General features: G+C 37.8%; 1 protein-coding gene across 2 annotated transcripts in view; it reads right to left on the bottom strand.

Annotated features, from left to right (window-relative positions):
- LOC114665604 (echinoderm microtubule-associated protein-like 6) overlaps positions 1-20,803 on the bottom strand; it is a 352,025-nt gene that overhangs the window by 103,451 nt on the left and 227,771 nt on the right. For both annotated transcript variants that reach the window (XM_051919661.1, XM_028820199.2), the window contains exons 25-27: positions 17,700-17,876; positions 14,158-14,359; positions 2,252-2,378 (exon numbers count right to left, since the gene is read on the bottom strand). In XM_051919661.1, the coding sequence (XP_051775621.1) occupies positions 2,252-2,378; positions 14,158-14,359; positions 17,700-17,876 (506 nt within the window). The remainder of the gene's footprint in view (positions 1-2,251; positions 2,379-14,157; positions 14,360-17,699; positions 17,877-20,803) is intronic.

Below are 20,803 nucleotides of genomic sequence, written 5' to 3'. Positions count from 1 at the left end.
GCTTGAAAAAATCTCAAGGCAAAATTCTTGTCTTGCGGGACTTGAAAAAAATCTCTCTTCTAAAAAGTCTCATCTCCAAAAAGTCTTGTTGTGTCAAAGGATTTTTTTTTATATAATAGAGAGATGTCATGCGATAGTTAATGCAGCTTATATAACCACAGCTCTTGTGTTTGGTCCAATTAGTAACAGTGTTCGCTATGTTATCTGTAATAATGCAAATTTGTTGCTATTGTTGAAGAAAGTATTTGCTTTTCAGTGAAAATCCCTCCATCAATATAATGAACTATTACGCTCCGGCATGCTTCGTTAGTCGCAGTCAACCACAAATCTTTGTCATCTGTTTCATATCCATTTAATCCCATTTGGACAAAAGTAAATGCAACACAACCTTGAAAAACTTATTGTGAATGTTGATCATTTTTGAAAACCTTCATTGAGCACAGTTATAATCGGAGCCTCATACTTTTGACACATAAAATGCTAAATAATAGATGTGAACTGATTCTAGAGGTGAATAATCAGAGAAAGCATTCCAGCTTCAATTACCATGAGAGAAGATGTAAACTGCTGATAAAAGCCAGATAGCAGCTTAAATGTATTTCAGTGTGCAGATAATGCACTTCTTGCACTGAAGTATACATTCTGTTCATTAAGGCCCATTATTGCAGCTTGATATGCGTTTTTTTTTTTGGAATTCCCTTTGTAAATCATTCACTAAGTGTTTATGGTGAACTACACATAAAATACTGGACTTTTTATTGCCATTTGAAAACAGATTTTGAGAATACATGCAATAGTATTATTAGTATTTACTCTGGCAGGCTCTAACACAGTGGAGTGGTGGCTCTGAGGCTAGGGATCTGTACTGGCAATCGGAAGGTTGCCGGTTCGAATCCCGTAAATGCCAAAAAGGGACTCTGCTCTGTTGGGCCCTTGAGCAAGGCCCTTAACCTGCAATTGCTGAGCGCTTTGAGTAGTGAGAAAAGCGCTATATAAATGCAAAGAATTATTCACACTCCACAAGTAAAAAAAAAGTAGACTACAAACTGAATATAAAAGTAATATAGAGTCAAGTAATCAAGAGTTCTCCAGTGTAACTAAATTGGTTGTGTTATAATTCCAATTGTGTTTTCATCTTATTTCTTTTCACTGCATGTGGTTCCATTCCTCTTTTGCAGGTAAAAGTCAAGCATAAACCAAATAATTCTTTATACATTAAATTAAACTGCAACAGTCATATTCACCCAAAGCTATTAATATGTAACTCTTAAATGAAGGAGAGCCAATCTTTTTTACCTGCAGAGTAAATATGAGGCTACCCAGGAAAAGCAAATGATACTTCAAAATCAATATGCATGACTTTGTAGAAACCAAAGTAAAATAAGACCTGTGTGATACAAGATTACAGGTGAATAAATTTATATTTTCCTTACGATATCAAACTCTGGAAAGTCTTAAAATGTCTGTAAAGTCCAAAACCATAAACTCCATTGCAGTTCTAAAGACATCAAATGGTATTTTCAAAATACAGAATTCAATCACTGCTACAGAGGACATGATTATTTGAGAGTTGTACCAGGTAACTAACCAAAAAATAAAAACAGTTGTATTACATTTAAAAAAGAAGAATTAAAAAAAAAAAAATCAAAACTGCCAAAGGTTAACCTTCTAATATTTTTAACCTTTGATAGAGAAAAGCCAAGCAAAATGACACCTTTTATTGGCTAACTAAAAAGATTACAATATGCAAGATGTAATCAAATGAAGAAGGGGCCTGAGTTGCCTTGAAAGCTTGCATATTGTAATCTTTTTAGTTAGCCAATAAAAGGTGTCATTTTGCTTGGCTTTTCTCTACATTCATAATGGCTAACACGGTACAACACCCTAGTACTACATAACCTTTGATACAGTATATATGTAAACTATGCAGCTCTTTCACATGCGTAATTATTGTAGCTTCTTTTCGTGAGATACTAAGAGTTTGCTAAAAGTGTCTTTCCTTATTGTTAAAGGACATCTTAAAACTTCCTTATTTAAGGAAGTCAGAAAGACCTGGTGAACTGAAGTTTATCCCTGTGTTTGGCCATTGCTGCAAAAAAGAACTGAAACATCCCTAGATGAAGAAGACATTAATGGAACAGACACAAAAATGAGAATGCATGGTACAATCAGCAGTTAATAAAACATAGAAAATGGTATGCTCGGAAACCAGATAATTACAAATGGAAAAAATGAAAAATCAGGGGTGTACCTTTCTTCCATTGAGACTTCTTTCTGTTGTTGGTGAGGTTTTGTACCTGACATCTCTCTGATGCTAACTGCATAGATCTTGGTGGTGTAATCAATTGATTTTTCTCTTGCAACATCACTGTCATATCCTGTGGATACAGCAGCGTAAACAAAATGTTGACTCACATGTGAACTCAATTTATCCCCTTAAAGAATGTTTGTGTGAAATTAAAAATTTGTCTAAAAAAAAACATTTCCAAAAGTTCTAAATGCTTTCTAGCTTCCTGCTTCCATCATTTAACAGCAACCATTGCAAAGAGTCAGACTCTGGACAATAAAAACCTACAGCTACTCCCAATTCAGAAATCAGCACAAATATCAGGATGCAACTCCAATAACTCGCTGTATGACATACAATCAAACTAATGTTTACATTAACAAAAGAAATTTCGTAACTTACTTATTCTAAAGCTTACACAGATTAAAAAGGAGGAGCTACAGCTGCCCATGAAGGTAAAAAGCATGCAGTATGAGTATTGTCTAATGTGAAAAACTTAAAACCAAATGGCTCCCAGTTACATACACTTCTGACACAGTGTGACCCACAAAAAGTCACTTAAACTGCCCGTACTCTCAAACTAAAAATAAAAATGCAATAAACTGCAATGTATCTAGCTGTTGCCAAGTAAGTAAGTAAATAATAATAATAATGATTTCATGTCTATGTGGGAATATAATATAGTGGCAGAAAAGTATTTCATTGGTGATATGAGACAGATGCACCACAGAAAATATGGGTGCCCAGAGAAGAAAGATGTTTTCGGACACTGCAACATGATAAAAGTAACATCAGAAATGCTTACTATTCTGTATAATGAAATGTGAGATAAACGCATTTTAAACTAAGGAAACCAGGTGAAATGACATCCTCACAGACACAATACAACTTGTTTAGAAGAATGTATTGTTATCTTATGGAAGCCTATTACATATTTCCATGGGGTATGCCGCTAAAAATGACACAATTAAGGTGGCAAAGGGTAAAAGAAATTCCCACATGCCACTTTTGAACTGTTATACTCACCCTAGAATAAAAGGAAGGACCTAAAACATACCAGCATTATGGGGATGGTGAACCCTACACTTAAAGTTGGTATCCCAGGATGTGAAATCCCCACAGGTGTCATGGTATCTGAGAGACAATGGAGTCCTGGGAGGAACCTTAAAGAGATTACACCATCATAGCACACCTGACTCTGCAGATGCTACGGAGCTTAACCCTCCAGTAAGAGGCAAAGGCCATAGAGGGCTGACTGGGGACATAAGGTCTCCTGGATGATAGGCACCATATGGTGTCTAGGAATAATGGTGGGTAACACTCACAGGAGGCAAGTACTTTTCAGTTTTGATGGTAAGCGGTATGATAGGAAATGATCCCCGAATTGGAAATATGCCTGAATGTAGATACTCATGAAACATTAGTTTCAGGGAGAAATGTCTGCAAGATCATCAGTTCATGATGGCAAATAAGAGAAATAAGGAATGAAAAATCCTAGCTGTGGTTTTGAGTACATTATCACTGCCTTCTGTATATTCTGTAAGCTGGCTACCCAGCTTACTTTTGTCTCTCTCTTGCGCTGACTTTCTCTGATCCTGACGTAGGGGGATTGAGCAGGGGGGCTGTTCGCACACCTAGACGATACGGACGCTCGTCTAAAAATGCTGAAAGATTATCTTCACGTTGCTATCTTTTGTGCAGCTGCTTCCTGAAACGACATGCTGCACTGTGCTTCGCATACTTAAAAGCTCGAAGGGCACGTATTGATTTTTGACTGAAAAACAAACTGTCTTTCTCTCTCTCTCCCTGCTCCTGACGGAGGGGGTGTGAGCTGCCGCCTTCAACAGCTTTGTGCCGCGGTGCTTCGCATACTTAAAAGCCAAATAGCCCTATTGATTTGTTTGCTTTCCTCTCTCTTTCTGACAGACTCTGCTCCTGATGCGCACTCCTTTGAAGAGGAAGATATGTTTGCATTCTTTTAATTGTGAGACGGAACTGTCATCTCTGTCTTGTCATGGAGCACAGTTTAAACTTTTGAAAAAGAGACAAATGTTTGTTTGCAGTGTTTGAATAACATTCCTGTCTCTCTACAACCTCCTGTGTTTCTGCGCAAATCTGTAACCCAAGCATGACAATATAAAAATAACCATATAAACATGTGGTTTCTACTTCGCGGATTTTCTTATTTTGCGGGTGGCTCTGGAACGCAACCTCCGCGATGGAGGAGGGATTACTGTATTCCTGATTTAAAGACATACAGAGGAGCAGAAACAGACAGGAAAGACAGATAAACTATAGAAAGGAAGCAATTTGGAGATAAGAAATGGAGAAGGTAGAAAAACAGGCAGCCGATGGTAAATAAGGAGTGTGTTATAAGCCCCCTATGAGGCTTTCTTTTATACTGCTGTTTTATTGTGAGCCATAACATAAAATAAATGGATTGTTTGAAAAGTAGCTGGTATGTACACATCAAGGTTGAGTCTGAAGAGTGTAAAATAGGAAGTATTGTACTGTGATTGAGTGGTCTCTGGACATGGAGAAAGGAGTCTAAATAATGTAGATTTTTATTTTAATATAACAATTATGTAATAGGGTGTGGAGGATGGCTGGGACGCCTCCATGCTGGAAGGACCAGGGGAGCAAGCGTGGCCAGAACATTACCTCCCCTGGAACGCTAGATGGCAGCCCCCCTGGGTTGCAGCAGTGCCTCAGACTACTGCAGGGCTTCATTGGAGTGGGAGATTGGTGCTGCCCTGTTGGGATCCGTGGGCGCCACCAGGGGGTGCTGCAGCTGAGATAGGAGATGCTGAGCCTTGGAGAGTAGCTCTTCCACCACACCCAGAAGTGCTGCTGGAAGTAGGTCAACAGGCACCTGGAGCACTTCTGGGTGACCTATATAAGGGGCCAGAGTCGGAAGGAAGAAGACAGAGCTTGTCAGAGGAGGAGTGAGGGCAACAGAAGAACGGGACAGAAAGAATGGGACAGAGTGGTTGCTAGAAAGGCATTGTGAGGTGCTGTGTACTCTGAAGAAAATATTAAATGTGTGTCTGTCTGTTTGTGTTCGGGGATGAACCTCCACAAGGGTTTATATAAAACTAGTAGTGGGATAATCACAAAACACATAGTAAATAAAAAATACACATAATCTCTAAAAGACACCAGCATCTTTTCAAGTAGAAAAGGTGGTAGCAATTAATTAGAGCCTGACTTGCAAACTTAGGTTGAACATGATGTTCTTCACTGTTAATGAATCAGCCCTAAAGCTTCTAGAATTAGATTATTTGATTTTCAATGCTTTTGTGAGGATTTACTTTGACTAATTTGTTTGAGGGACACATAACCGGTGAGATAATTTTTAAAAAGATTTTAGCACTCTTCAAAGAGAATGGCTTGGATTTGTTCTGGACTAATACATTAGTGGGCGGCACGGTGGCGCAGTGGTAGCGCTGCTGCCTCACAGTTAGGAGACCCGGGTTCGCTTCCCGGGTCCTCCCTGTGTGGAGTTTGCATGTTCTGCCCGTGTCTGCATGGGTTTCCTCCGGGCACTCCGGTTTCCTCCCACAGTCCAAAGACATGCAGGTTAGGTGGATTGGCGATTCTAAGCCCTAGTGTGTGCTTGGTGTGTGGGTGTGTTTGTGTGTGTCCTGTGGTGGGTTGGCACCCTGCCCGGGATTGGTTCCTGCCTTGCGCCCTGTGTTGGCTGGGATTGGCTCCAGCAGACCCCCGTGACCCTGTGTTTGGATTCAGCGGGTTGGAAAATGGATGGATAATACAGTAGTAACAGATAGTAGTGCTTCTGTGATAATGGGCAGGGAACACGGCCCATCTTTTAGCCTGGCATTTGTGGATTCAAAGCTGAATTCGCTACATTGCCATATAAATCGAAGTGTGCTGTGTGCGAAACTTATTACTGATTTAAACATGACTATAGGCTCTGTCACGGCAATTATTGACTTTATTCATTCTAATTCTTTTTTACAGAACTGTCTGTTTTGGCATTTATTGACAGATATCAACTGAATATAACAATGTGCTTATTTATAAATACTGTGATGGACGGCTGGCAGCCCAATCCGACCGGGATGCCCAAAGAATGGAAGGATGGGGGAAGGCAGCTACTTTGGGACACTGCCTCCCCCAGGGCGCTAGATGGTGACTTCCCGGCAGCATAGTGGTGCCCCAGATTCCCGTAGGGCACCATGGGATCTGGAGTTCAGCTTCACAGGGTACCGTGGATGCTGCCAGGAGACGCTGCAAGGGGACCTGGGAGTTTTTACTGTCTACATAGCCTGGAAGTATGCTAAAGTCACAGGGACAGAAACCCCCGGAAGAAAAAGAAAGTTCTCCATCTGACACGGAAGGATGGAAGGACAGAAGCACTTCTGGGTCAAGGACTATATAAAGGACTGCTGTGAACCCATCAAGCGAGCTGGAGTCGGGAAGTGTGGAGGAGAGAATTGTGATTATTATTGACAATTGTGTTTGCCGAGTTGCCTATTTATTGTGACTGGGGTACTTGAAGGCACTATTCCTAGAAGAAAAATAATTAAATATCTTCTTGGTGCTTTTAACTTGTGTCCTGTGCGTCTGCCTGTTGAGTTTAAAGGGGCAACAGTGACCTCTAGCACCTGCAATACATTGATTAAAACACAAAGAATATGCCATGAAATGTTTGGGGACAAAATTCTGGTCTTTCCCTGTACCTGTAAACAGAAAAAAGAAGACACTTAACAATCTCTATTGCAGAATAACAAGTTTCCCAATTTTGTATGTTTCTTGACAGTTATTTTCTATCACTTGAATCAACTTCACATAAATTACAGGGCACATCCATCCATTTCCCAACCTGCTGAATCTGAACACAGGGTCACGGGGGTCTGCTGGAGCCAATCCCAGCCAACACAGGGCACAAGGCAGGAACCAATCCCGGGCAGGGTGCCAACCCACCGCAGGACTTACAGGGTACAGATTTAACTGTCTCCCATTTTAGCCCTCTTTCTGCTAATGTATTTCCTGGAAAACTGGTTCACTTCCACATCAGGGACAATTTTTGACCTTAACTTCACAGACACAAATCACAGTGGTGATGACGGTCTTTTAGAGGAGCTGAATGCTAATCGTGGCTCTCACTTTGATAACTTTACACAACTCGTCACTTTGGTGAGGGTGGTGAAGTGCCTTATTGTAGTGGAGGATACAGAAGAGCATACACTAAAAGCAAAATAGCTGGTAGTGCCATTGGTTGAACTATTTTAACAAATGGAACTCTGCTGGAACTCACTTACATTCAGTATTCAGATGACCTGCAATGACTGAAAAGTTGCAGATAAACTAAATCAGTTAGAAGAAATTAACTCACTCAAGAAGGTGTGTGCTGTTAATCTTAACATTGTTCAGCTCGGCATATGCATGCAAGTCAGCATCCTCACATATAAATGCGACTAAGACAAGTAATTACATATCCATCTCTGGCAGGCATCTGCATCACTGTCTGCAAATTGAGCAAACAGGCCATTTATGTGCCTGCCTTCAAAATTATTCGTTTAAAAAATATTTTTTCTTATTACATTATAGATGCACCAAACATAATCAAGACGTGGTCTGTTAAGGAAAAAAGAGGGAAATGTATGTGTACATCCATCTAATCTAGTCTGTAAATGAGTTATGTGTCTTGATAGAATGCTATGTGGTAAGAGATACATACTTTACAGATTTGTGATATAAATGAATTGTTTGCATGAAAGTCATTTTACAGATGAGAAGGTGAACTTTGAGATGAATATGAGGAAAATGAAAAATGCTGACTGACAGCAAGTACAAAATCTCTTTTATGTAATTTCTAATCATTTAACCCATTTGAAATTACAAAGGTAACTAAAATACTGAAAAGAAAAGTTATATTTTTTATTAGTTTCTTGAAAAGAAAAGTGTGGCTGCTTGACTAGTAGCATTTCAACAATCTGCCCCCACTCAGAATTAATTGAACAGCCCTGTCCCAGACCTTTATAAACACAAATCGACCTTCCTATTATAGCAAACCCAGGTATATTCTTGTGTCTGGAGTCCTAAAGGACAACTTATATGGTTTTTAGGGTATTCATAATTCCATCACTCACCAACTAGTTGCAGCTGATATATAGATAAACAAAAATTATGGTAAATAGAACAGAAATAAATTCACCTTTATAAAAGTGGAGGTTCCCATTATTGCATAAACACAACATTCAAGCATACAATTTACAAAGTGAAAACCAGTCAAGTGAACAGTGGGCTCATACGTGGAACTTTGCTTCATTAAACAGTTTGCTGCAGAAGAATATACTACAAACATTAAAAATGTAGTTTGAACAAGTAGCATATGAACAAGGAAAAATTTCATTTCATGCATAATATTAACCAGTAGGACCAGCAACAGAAGGGAGACACCAATTGTAAGGTTTATAACATTTTCATTTGACAGACTTTTCTCATTTTCTGTAACAATTATGCAGTATTAAAAAATAAAAAAATATATACATTGGGGGTCTAGAACTGGTGGAAAGTATAAACAGTATGAGAAAGTGTCGTGAGTTCTGGCAGACCTGGAGTTGTCCACAACTATATAAGTATTAATAGACACTGGGTTATACAACACTATTTTGCAAGTACAAGTCGGGATTAAGTTATACTTTTAAAGGCAACATCTTGTAAGTTTGGTCAAGATATTATTAGAATGTCAAAGTAATGCTAATGAAAATCCTGAAAAAAGCTATATGGTAATATTGACTGCTGGGTATTAGCTATGAGTAAGTCTAAATGGGTTCAATCTTCAAATTTAAACAAGACGAGATTAAAAGGTAACAACAAAAGTATTTAAAATTATGAAGGGGGCAAATACCATGGATAGCAGCTAAAGTAACTTTAATATCACTTTACCAATAAGAACACAGGGACAAAGGTGGAAGCTGGCTAAGGGCATATTTGCTAAAATGTAAAGAAGCATTTCATCACACAGAAAATTATTTGAAACTTGAGCAAGTTATTAAGCAGTGAACTTGGGGACTTTCAAAATGTAGCTTTGTTTAGGCAAATAAGGAGAACGGCAATTGATGCTGTCATACTGTAAATGTGCCTATGTTCATATTTCTGTTATGTTACATAATATCTAATCCTGATGACATTGAATATATACAATTTTACATGCACTAAATGAATCTGTCCAATAATTTAAGAATCTGTTTAAAGACACTCAATGGTATTATGTAATATACAAAACATTACAAGAGTCAAACTGTACTTGATACTGTATACAAGTAATGGCTACCTTTTTACTGGAAGGTTATTTACTTGTTATGAGTACACATTAGATTTTGATCTAAGTCTGCCTAATTTTTATTGTATCAAATCATTTTCTAATATAATTATTAACTTTGGGATTGTGGAGACACTTTTATCTTAAAACAAAGTACTTTTTATCAATTGTAATTCGAATTGTTAAAAAACTGCTGTTTTAATTTAGTATACTAATGCTATATGTTCTTAATGAACAATACCTACAGTCATATGAAAAAGTTTGGGAACCCCTCTTAATTCTTTGGATTTTTGTTCATCATTGGCTGAGCTTTCAAAGTAGCAACTTCCTTTTAATATATGACATGCCTAATGGAAACAGTAGTATTTCAGCAGTGACATTAAGTTTATTGGATTAACAGAAAATATGCAATATGCATCATAACAAAATTAGACAGGTGCATAAATTTGGGCACCACCAACAGAGATATGACATCAATACTTAGTTGAGCCTCCTTTTGCAAATATAACAGCCTCTAGACGCTGTCCTCCTATAGCCTTTGATGAGTGTCTGGATTCTGGATGGAGGTATTTTTGATCATTCTTCCATACAAAATCTCTCCAGTTCAGTTCAATTTGATGGACAGCCTGCTTCAAATGATCCCATAGATTTTCGATGATATTCAAGTCAGGGGACTGCGACGGCCATTCCAGAACATTGTACTTCTCCCTCTGCCTGAATGCCTTTGTAGATTTTGAACTGTGTTTTGGGTCATTGTCTTGTTGGAATATCCAACCCCTGTGTAACTTCAACTTTGTGACTGATGCTTGAACATTATTGTGGTGTTATGGGTCCACAGCTCTCTCAGCAAAGGCCAGTTTGCTTTTAAATAAATAATCACCGTGCTCGCGGCTTAGCGAGGGGGCGTGGTGGCTGTAGCGGGTCTCAGGGCGATCTGCGGTGTGGGTGTTTCTCACCTAAGTGCACAGGTGAGGGACTGCCCACATCCATGATTGTTCCTGAGACTGCTAATGTGCTGCAGCTGTTATGTCCTCTCGGCATTTATAGAAGCGCGAGTCGGGTAGGAAGAGAAAGAAATGGATGAACAAGAAAGAAAAAAAAGAAGGAAAGAGAAAGAACAGAGGTTGCAGGAAGCAATGGAGAAAGAGAGAGAAAGACGGTGCAGAAGAGTAAGCAAGCGAGCGAGTGCAGGCAGGCTCGCGTTGCAGCTGAGCAGGGTGCTTGGGTGTTTGGCTGACACCTGAGGAGCAGAAGTAGTGGTCACTCCCGCCGAGTTTTTTATGAAGGACGAGAGTGATCTGAAGGCGGAAGACTCTACGCGGAAGGCAGCGGGAGTCGGGACTTGGGACGTGGATTCCCCAGCGTGTGAGCCCTGGTCGTTGGGGGATCCCAAGTCACTGTTTGGAGGAGCCTGCCGGAGCCAGGGATCGGTAAGGCAAAACCGAACAGCCGAAGTAGGCAGAGCAGGTCAGCTGCAGCTTGGGTGACTCCTCTGTTGCGGGACCCATTTGGATGAAACAGGGGAGCCACCAGCAGTAGTAGAAGGATGCATCAGATTTTAAAAAGGCAGCTTCCTGCACAACGTTTTAAACTCTGCTTTTAAAGGGTTGTTTTTTCTATTTATTGATTTTAACCTCCACATTTCTTATGGATTATTTATTGAACTTTGCACTGCTGCACTTTGTTTGAACACTTGTTTTGTTTATTGAATAAAAGCACTTTTGCACTTTTGAACCATCCCCTTGCTCCATTGTTATTGCCTCACTGTCTAGGTCATCGGTAACATTACCGACGGTGTTGGGTTCAAGGGCTCCTGAACAGTGTATGGGAGCACGGAGCCGAACCCGCATTGTCACAATTATCCTGAAGAATTTGTTGATATTGGGTTGAATTCATCCAACTCTCGACTTTAACAAGGGCCCCAGTCCCTGAACTAGCCACACAGCCCCACAGCATGATGGAACCTCCACCAAATTTGACAGTAGGTAGCAGGTGTTTTTCTAGGAATGCGGTGTTCTTCTTCCACCATGCAAAGCGCTTTTTGTTATGACCAAATAACTCAATATTTGTCTCCAAAGCACTCTGTTCCAAAATGAATCTGGCTTGTCTAAATGAGTATTTGCATACAACAAGCGACTCTGTTTGTGGTGTGAGTGCAGAAAGGGCTTCTTTCTCATCACCCTGCCATACAGATGTTCTTTGTGCAAATTGTGCTGAATTGTAGAACGATGTACAGATACACCATCTGCAGCAAGATGTTCCTGCAGGTCTTTGGAGGTGATCTGTGGGTTGTCTGTAACCATTCTCACAATACTGCACATATGCCGCTCCTGTATTTTTCTTGGCCTGCCAGACCTGCTGGGTTTAACAGCAACTGTGCCTGTGGCCTTCCATTTCCTGATTCCATTCCTTACAGCTGAAACTGACAGTTTAAACCTCTGAGATAGCTTTTTGTAGCCTTCCCCTAAACCATGATACTGAACAGTCTTTGTTTTTAGATCTTTTGAGAGTTGCTTTGAGGATCCCATGCTGTCACTCTTCAGAGGAGAGTCAAAGGGAAGCACAACTTGTAATTGACCACCTTAAATACCTTTATATCTCATGATTGGACACACCTGTCTATGAAGTTCAAGGCTTAATGAGCTAATCCAACCAATTTGGTGTTGTAAGTAATCAGCATTGAGCAGTGACAGGCATTCAAATCATCAAAATTACAAGGGGACCCAATTTTCTGCACAGCCAGTTTTTCACATTTGATTTAATTTCATACAACTAAATACTGCTTCACTAAAAATCTTTGTTCGGAAAACACCACAGTACTCAGATGTTCCTAGGAAATGAGACATACCACTGTTATCTTTTTTGTTGAAAGTAGAGGCAATTATTATGCAGGCTGAGAGGGGTTGCCAAACTTTTTCATACGACTGTAATTTCAAGGTGATGGGTGGGTAGGGTGACCAGAGCTTATCTTAGAAATACAAGGGAGAAGCCATCCTATGTACACAAGGTCTGTTTAGAATTGCCAGTTTACCTAACACCATCTTCTTTGGGATATTGGATGAAAACCATCTGGAGAATAACCCATGGAGACATGGTGGGAATGTGCAAATTTCACACAAACAAATTAGGCTGGCAAAGTGATATGAACCTAGAATGCTGGGTCGGTAAGGCCTCATAGCCCCTTATTGATGAATATTCTTATCATATTTTGTAGTGAGACTAACAATTAACCATGTTACAACAGACTACATGTACGGTTATTTCAACTTTAATTTTCCAACTGCTCATCACAGGCCACATGTATACTATTAAAAGAAGTAAACTTTTGTTTTTAGCTGATTTTCTAACACATCAAAATGTATCAATGTGAATACAAAATGAGGAGCCATCCATTGATAAGACATCACTGTCCTGAACGGGACACTCATTTACATGCCTACATTCACTAATGCAAGGGAAATATGGAATAACACACTAACATTCATGTTTTTGCCACGTGAGAAGAAAACTGGTGCATCCAGATTAAAAAAAATATATAAATAATAAAAACATACAGATACATGGAGAATATTCAAACTCCACAAAGGCAATGATCAAGATGGGAATTAAAGCCATATTTCTGAGGCTGTAAGGCCACAGCACATACAATTGTGCTACCAAGCTATTACACTAAAGAAAAATGTAAAAATCCATCCACCAACTATAAAACCCAGTTAATCCAATTTAGAATACTTAGATGACATAGCCCATCATGGTAGCATCAGGAAGAAAGGCATATGCTATTTAAAGTCTAGATTTCAATTTAACTACCTATTTGTTTTTTTTCATAGATTTTATGTGATTACAAAAAGGGTGACTGTTCCTTTAAGTTGCCCATTAATTTATGTTTAATGATAAGAAATGAACTAAACCTAAAAACTACAATGATAGATTTCTAATGGTAGAAGTTGACAATTTATAGTTTATAGGGTCGTTTGCCACAGCTGATCCACCATAATAAAAGGGTAAGTGTCCGCGTGTCCGTCTGTTACAATGTCTCTGATATTCCAAAAAGATGATGCATCACAAACATTTTAGTAACACTTTTTACTTGTCATTCCAATTGATGGTGCATCACAAACATTAACATTGCTTTTATGAATACCATACCAAATGGTATATAAGAAGGATATATGCATTGCATGGTGTACTACAAAAAATGCTGATGTCTACATTGATTACTTACATTTCAACCACTCTTAGATGGGTAGCACAGCTAGTAAATAACAATACTCTGCCAACATCTGGTTATGGTATATGTGTTAAGTCAATGTACTGTATGTATGTAACGGAATCAAATGTTTGCATATTGTGGAAGTTTTTTTTTAAGACTACAGTTTTGATATCCATGTTCACTGATTACAGCTACCAAAGTAGCAAATTAATTCAGACCATTGTGGAAATATTACACAAACAATAAAATATCCTTAATATTATGTAATGTTAATATACCAATTATCCACTCATTCCATTTACTAATATTACATGTCCAAAAATGAAACATAAACCTGCTAAAATTGTTAAACTTGTTTCAAATTACCTCCATCCTCATCCGTGTCAGTATCCGACTCCTCACTGTCCACTGGCTTGTTCTCCCTATTGCCATTAGTTTCTCTAGTCCAGATCATTAGAGCAGTATCAGCACCTCCTACAGTCAGAAGGGTGGAATCATCTTGGGACCATCGTACATTGGTGACATGAGCACTGTGACCAACATATTTTTTAAACTTTGCATATTGACCCTGCAATATCATAAAAACAATTAGAAACTGTTGAAAATAAAATAGCATAATTCCCATTTAAATAAACAGTTTACTGTATATGCTTACAGATTATACTGGCATTCTAATAAAGTACTAATGCTACAGAAGTTACTGATTTTATGCATTAAAATGGATAGATTATATTACACAAAAAAAAAAGTTGCAACATAATGAAGGCACTATCCAATTCCAAGTAAAAATTGCACAGGATAATATTTATATATAAATAATCAAATAATAACTACAAGGCATAGCATATGTTGTGATGGAGTACTTGGTCTTTGCCTATGCGATAAACACATTTTTAAAAGAAGTTGAGTACTGTACATCTTATTTAATAAACCCTTTATGCCTAGAAGGCAGATAAGAACATTGTTTTAATAGTTGTTGGACATAAATTACCAATGTTTTGGAATTATGGGTATAGATAAGGGTGGTATGTCTATTTGAGATAATGAATTGGACAGAATGCCCCCACTGTGCAATGTGTGTGGCATGCAGCACCAGGGCATAGCTGAAAGGACATACATTTGCAGAGACAGGACCCTCCAGAAGGATGACACATTTGGAGGACTGATACATATACCAAATGATGATTACACTGTAGTTCCCAAAGCAACAACTTCATACATTTGTTCTGTGATAAAATTAGTTATCACAAAATAAATGATTAGTTGCTGTATATTTCTCATTACCGCGTTCTCCCAAGTTCAAATGTGGTGACTACCTCTGAAAGCTCAAGAGAGACAGCAAAATCTTGACAGCAGTAAATCAGATGTCAAAAAAGACCAAAAATGTTGAGTGTTAATTAAAAACAACATGGCCTGCTGCTATTTCATATGCTTTCAAATTATTTCTTTTAAATGCACGGTTTATCAAATAAAAAAAACCTTGATTTTCCCCTATTACTGTGTGATGTTCTGACACATTTTCTATTGAAGACCTTTTCAGCCAATGATAATCTTCAATTACATTTGTACTCTTATTAAAATACTGTCTCATATCTCTGTAACAGTAAAATATTTCACAGAAATAGCAATATATTTTTTAATGACTATCTAGAGTCAGAACACTTAAGAAGATTATAAGAAAAATGTAAAGATTAAAAAAGGGACAGTTAAAAATGCAAAGCAATTACTATTTTTTGAACGAATGATCTCTTAACTTTAGAAGACTTACTCAAGGGGTGTCAAATTTAGTTTCTAGAGGGATAAATGACTGATTGTTTTGTTGTAGTACATGTTTAAGCAGGCTTCTGTGTTCCTTAATAACAGCTGATGTGCTGTCATGTGCAAAATAATAGCAGCAGTCCCTAATTGACCGGCCTCTGTGTGAATAAAGAGTAAGAGGAAGACAAGATAGATAGATAGATAGATAGATAGATAGATAGATAGATAGATAGATAGATAGATAGATAGATAGATAGATAGATAGATAGATAGATAGATAGATAGATAGATAGATAGATAGATAGATAGATAGATGCATTATATATAGACACACAGACAGATCTTTATTTGTCCCCAGGGGGAAATATATTTTTACAGAAGCTTGTTAAATAAATAAACACACACACACACACACAATGCTCTGTCCACAAACCAGAATGACAAAAAAGGAAGAAAATAAAAAATAAAGAAAAACAGTTACAGTCACAGTGAGGCGTTATGCAGGTATATTGCTGTTGGTGTAAAGGAGCCCAAGTAGCGTTTCTTAACACACTTCCTCCGAATAATTTGTTCACTGAAGAATACTCTGTGTGTGTCCAAGAGGGGACATGCAACATTGTTCAAAATGACACTCACTTTTGTTTTAATGCTCTCCTTCGCTACTACATCCAGGGGATCCAAAGTACTAAATAAATGAAAACTTCATGAGCCATGCTCATGTAGTAGTATTTGATCCATTTTCGATAACACTTGAACTATTCTATCAAATTAATCCTCAATATGATCTGAAAAGCACCAGACCATTTTTAATTGCTTCAATGTCAATCCAGAGTCATCACTACATGATAACTTGCCCATCATGATTTTTAACAGAACCCCTTCTTGTACTCGGACTAATCCAGCTCTTAAACCCAATACTATTGTAATTAACAATAATTTAAAGTATTGAGAAGGATTGTGAGTGCAAGTAAATTATTACTTCAACAAACTTGAGTTTACTTACTAATTTCATGTTATGAAATGGTATATGTGTTTTAACAATATTCATTACCATTACTCTACTGCCCAATTTAGATATAATTTGATTCACGTAAATTTTGTTACACATCTTACACAATTTTACATAATGCTATTAGTAACTGTGCTAAATTTTGCATTTTATTTTTGAAAAATATAATTCAGGAAGAGAGAGAGAGAGAGAGATACAGCATGATATATATATATATATATATCTTGTTTTAAGTCTACATTTTAATTTCGAGATTTTGCTTAAAGTACTTTTGGTGGTTTGGAATAGGAAATGCAGAACGCTGCTGAAAACATAACATTTTAAAGAGCTATTTTTGGTCTCTCATTCTGAAAGATGAATTCTGTAAAACAAAAGTCATATACTATTTATCATACATTAAAGTTTGCAAGCTGAAATGCTAAAGGTCTTTTTACACCTCAGTTCCCCTGTGGTCAAATCAAGAATTTTTACAGGAGACTAATTTAAGTACTAGAAATTGATTTCAGGCAAAAAGAGATTGGATTGGTCCAATAGAGTGTTGATTATAATTTAATGTATCTTAACTGTCAGTTGTAAATAATTTATAGCCTGTATTTTTCATTGGATTGTGTTTTACATATTGTATTATGATCTTTAAGCTCAACAGAATTAGTGACAACATTCACTTACCCCGGGACCAATATTACGTTGTTGATCAATCTAATCTGTCTAACATTGGCACACAGGAAAGTCATGCAGACTGCAGGACAGACAGCAAACTACATTATTGGGACATGAGTAGGAATTAGAATGAGGGATTCTAGAGTTTGTGGGGAAACACCAGTAGCCATTTACTAGCTTAATTATTCTTTGTAAAAAACAAAGTGCAGAACAATGGCTGATAAATTACTATAACCCATTCTGTCACTTAATGAGTTACGAGAAATTTGGTAAGATGTGAGCTTGGTATCACATTACTTAACATTTACTTTAACATTATACCTTATACAGTACATTACATTTACTTTAAAATTTACTTCAGAAATTGGGTCAGATTTGTAAAGGAAAACCTAAGGTGAGCAAATATTCTGTGTTTAAATTATTTGGACCATTCCGGGATTCTTTGGAAACAATTCTCTTGATGCATTTTTATGCTGCTTACCTTTGCTGGATATGAAAAAAGCTTTAGAAAGCCAAAGTCATCGCCAGTGGCCAACACCTTTCTATCTTTAGTTAGAGATGCCGCATTAACATCAGTAACATTACTGTGAGCTGGCCAAATTCCTTCACATGTCAGACCCAAAACACAGGTCCAAGTAGCCCACTCTATCTTCTCTACCTAGGAGAGAATTTCACAATTTGAAATTTTGGAAAAAGGTCAAGGACAACTACATCTCCTCCATGAATTTTTGCAAATTCTAAACAAATGAATAACACACTTTTAAGAAGACACTCACAGTAAAAACGGCAGCTATAGTAATGTTAATTGACATACTTATTCATTAATTTATTTAGTTTACAACAGTATTTTATTTTAGAAAACAATGGGTTATTATTGTAAGATCTTGCTGGTAGACAATACACATAATTGTATAGAGAGCAGTGAACAGAAAACATACTATGGTAACAGGCTCTTGCCTAGTCCTCTGCAGGTTAATATTTCAATCTTTATTTTATTATTTTTATTATAGTTCAATTTTACAATGTTTTTATTACATTTAAAAATAAACAGTAAATACAGTATACCGAGCTTAAAATAGGGGTTATACTTACTGACCTAAAGCAAACAGGAGTACAGAGCAACATAATACTATGAATGATTAGCTGAACAACCTAAAATGCCAGTAGTAGAATTATGATTAGTCCAGTTGTCACAAAAGAGAAGAAATAGAATACTGCTCCAGCTGATCCGATTTAAATTTAAGCAAGAAGATGCGAGTCGTTAAGAGAGATTTTGAATGAGTCCGTGGATACAGCTTCGCAAACAGACATACAGTAGAGAGTGAGTTCATAGAAGCAGGAGCTGTAAAGCTAAATGAGTATTCACTAAGAGTTTCAAAATGTGTGTTGGAAAATGTCAAACAATCTGTTACCTTGCAAGCTGGAAAGATGATAAGTAAATGGTGATGTTAAAATCAGCTATTTTGCGAGTTAAAAAATGACAGTTTTGATATTATACATATATAGCCAATGTAGTTCAGTCAAAAGAGAAATATACCCATTGTCATAGTTCTAACTTTAGCAGCAGTAATACTACCTTGGTGCAGTTGGTTGAAATTTTGTGCAGAAAAACTATTTAAAAAGTGAATTGCAGTAATCCATTTGAGAGGTGACGCATGACAGGGTGCTGCTCAACTGGAACAGGAAAGGTAGACGCGAGTTCTTTAAATATTTTGTAAGTAATATTGTTATTTTTACAACTGCACAGAGCACTGCCAAGAACATCTCCAAGACTGGTGCCAGTAGGTGAAGGTAAAAGTCTGCTGAAGTGATTGTCCAATCACCCTTTGAGATAAGATAGAGAAATAGTTCAAGGAACAGTTCGAATTTGCTTGCATTCAGGTGACAGATGTTAGTGGACATGCCTATGTTATGCTGCTGGATTCGGACCTATGACTATGCTCCAGCCATGCCTTGCACAGAGAAGCAAGTAATGTAGCCTACTGATCTAAAGGAATGTCATCACTGGTCATCACCGTGGGGCAGACACGTCTCTACACCACTTAGTTCAGCAATGTCATTCCTTGCTTTGTAACACTTAGTCCCATATTTTCTTTGTGTTTCAAAAGACTATTCCCGCTTTTTAAACCTATGTAACTGGTTTGTGCATTGCCCATTACAGGCCAGTTCCCATCGCTGTTCAAACCTATAACCTTGCACTGATGTGAAGAATAATGAGAGACTCAGCCTGTAAAGCGAAAACAACCATGTTAAAAACTAAGAATCAATGTCACTACACTGCTTAATGTGGCAGGTTAACCACTTACATTTATAACCTCATATTTTATACAAAATGAATAATCAAAGGAATTGTTTGCCCCAGAATACCACATCTGATATGAATAAATCAATATATCATAATAAACTAAAAACAGGAATACCAATACATGGCTCCAAAGTGCCTGCTCCACCCAATCAGAATTAAATATGTTTATCCAAAGTGTCACATGCTTGAGCTGGCAGTTTGAAAATGAGCAATAAGGAATGAAAAGTTCAAGAACTCCACATTGTGAAAAACTATACTCTCTCGAGCTGTCCACTTACAGTATATATAATTTTTATAAATACAGAAGTGAGAAGGACGACATCCTTCTATTTGATTGAATCAGGGAGACAGCAATCCTTACATAGCAATAAAAGCTGAAAACTTAAGGGATGGGCGGCACGGTGGCGCAGTGGTAGCGCTGCTGCCTCGCAGTAAGACGACCTGGGTTTGCTTCCCGGGTCCTCCCTGCGTGGAGTTTGCATGTTCTCCCCGTGTCTGCGTGGGTTTCCTCCCACAGTCCAAAGACATGCAGATTAGGTGCATTGGCAATCCTAAATTGTCCCTAGTGTGTGCTTGGTGTGTGGGTGTGTGTGTGCGTGTGCCCTGCCCAGGGATTTGTTTCCTGCCTTGCGCCCTGTGCTGGCTGGGATTGGCTCCAGCAGACCCCCGTGACCCTGTGGTAGGATATAGCGGGTTGGATAATGACTGACTGACTGAATGAACTTAAGGGATAAAAGGTTTATAGAAGGTGAATGGGAAGTGACACAAAGTACTAAACAACAGTGCTAAATCATACACTGATATTTACACAAATGAAACTAATGAGAATTTATAATTTGAGCTCACGTCTATTACTATAGTGGCAGTGTAAAAAGTCTAGTAGTGGCAGTGGCTGCAAAGAAGAAACAAACCTCAGGTCTAATATCAGTTCAGGATATTTATGTTATCAGAGACAAAAAAAAGGAACACGTCACAATTCCAACTGTATTAGGCACTTTAAGATCTATCCCACTGCGGGGAGGTCACATACATTTGGAGTTTCGTACTCTGATCACTCTCACTGACAACACATTTATACCTTCTGGTCCAAATTCATAAATAATGAAACCAGCATCAGTGCATTTGGCAGAAGTAAATACTCATTAAGTACAGGAGACAGAAGATGAATAAGATATCACCAAAACACACACACGGTTTTCTTGCCAGGAGTTTGATTAATTTTTCAAAAACAGTTGAGAATTTCAAAAATATTTACAACATATAACTCGTTTTATTCCGAA

This window comes from Erpetoichthys calabaricus, chromosome 15, assembly GCF_900747795.2.
Source record: "Erpetoichthys calabaricus chromosome 15, fErpCal1.3, whole genome shotgun sequence".
In the NCBI taxonomy this organism is placed as follows: domain Eukaryota; kingdom Metazoa; phylum Chordata; class Cladistia; order Polypteriformes; family Polypteridae; genus Erpetoichthys; species Erpetoichthys calabaricus.
Note: the sequence above shows the minus strand (reverse complement) of the source record. Positions and strands in the feature narration are given on the sequence as shown.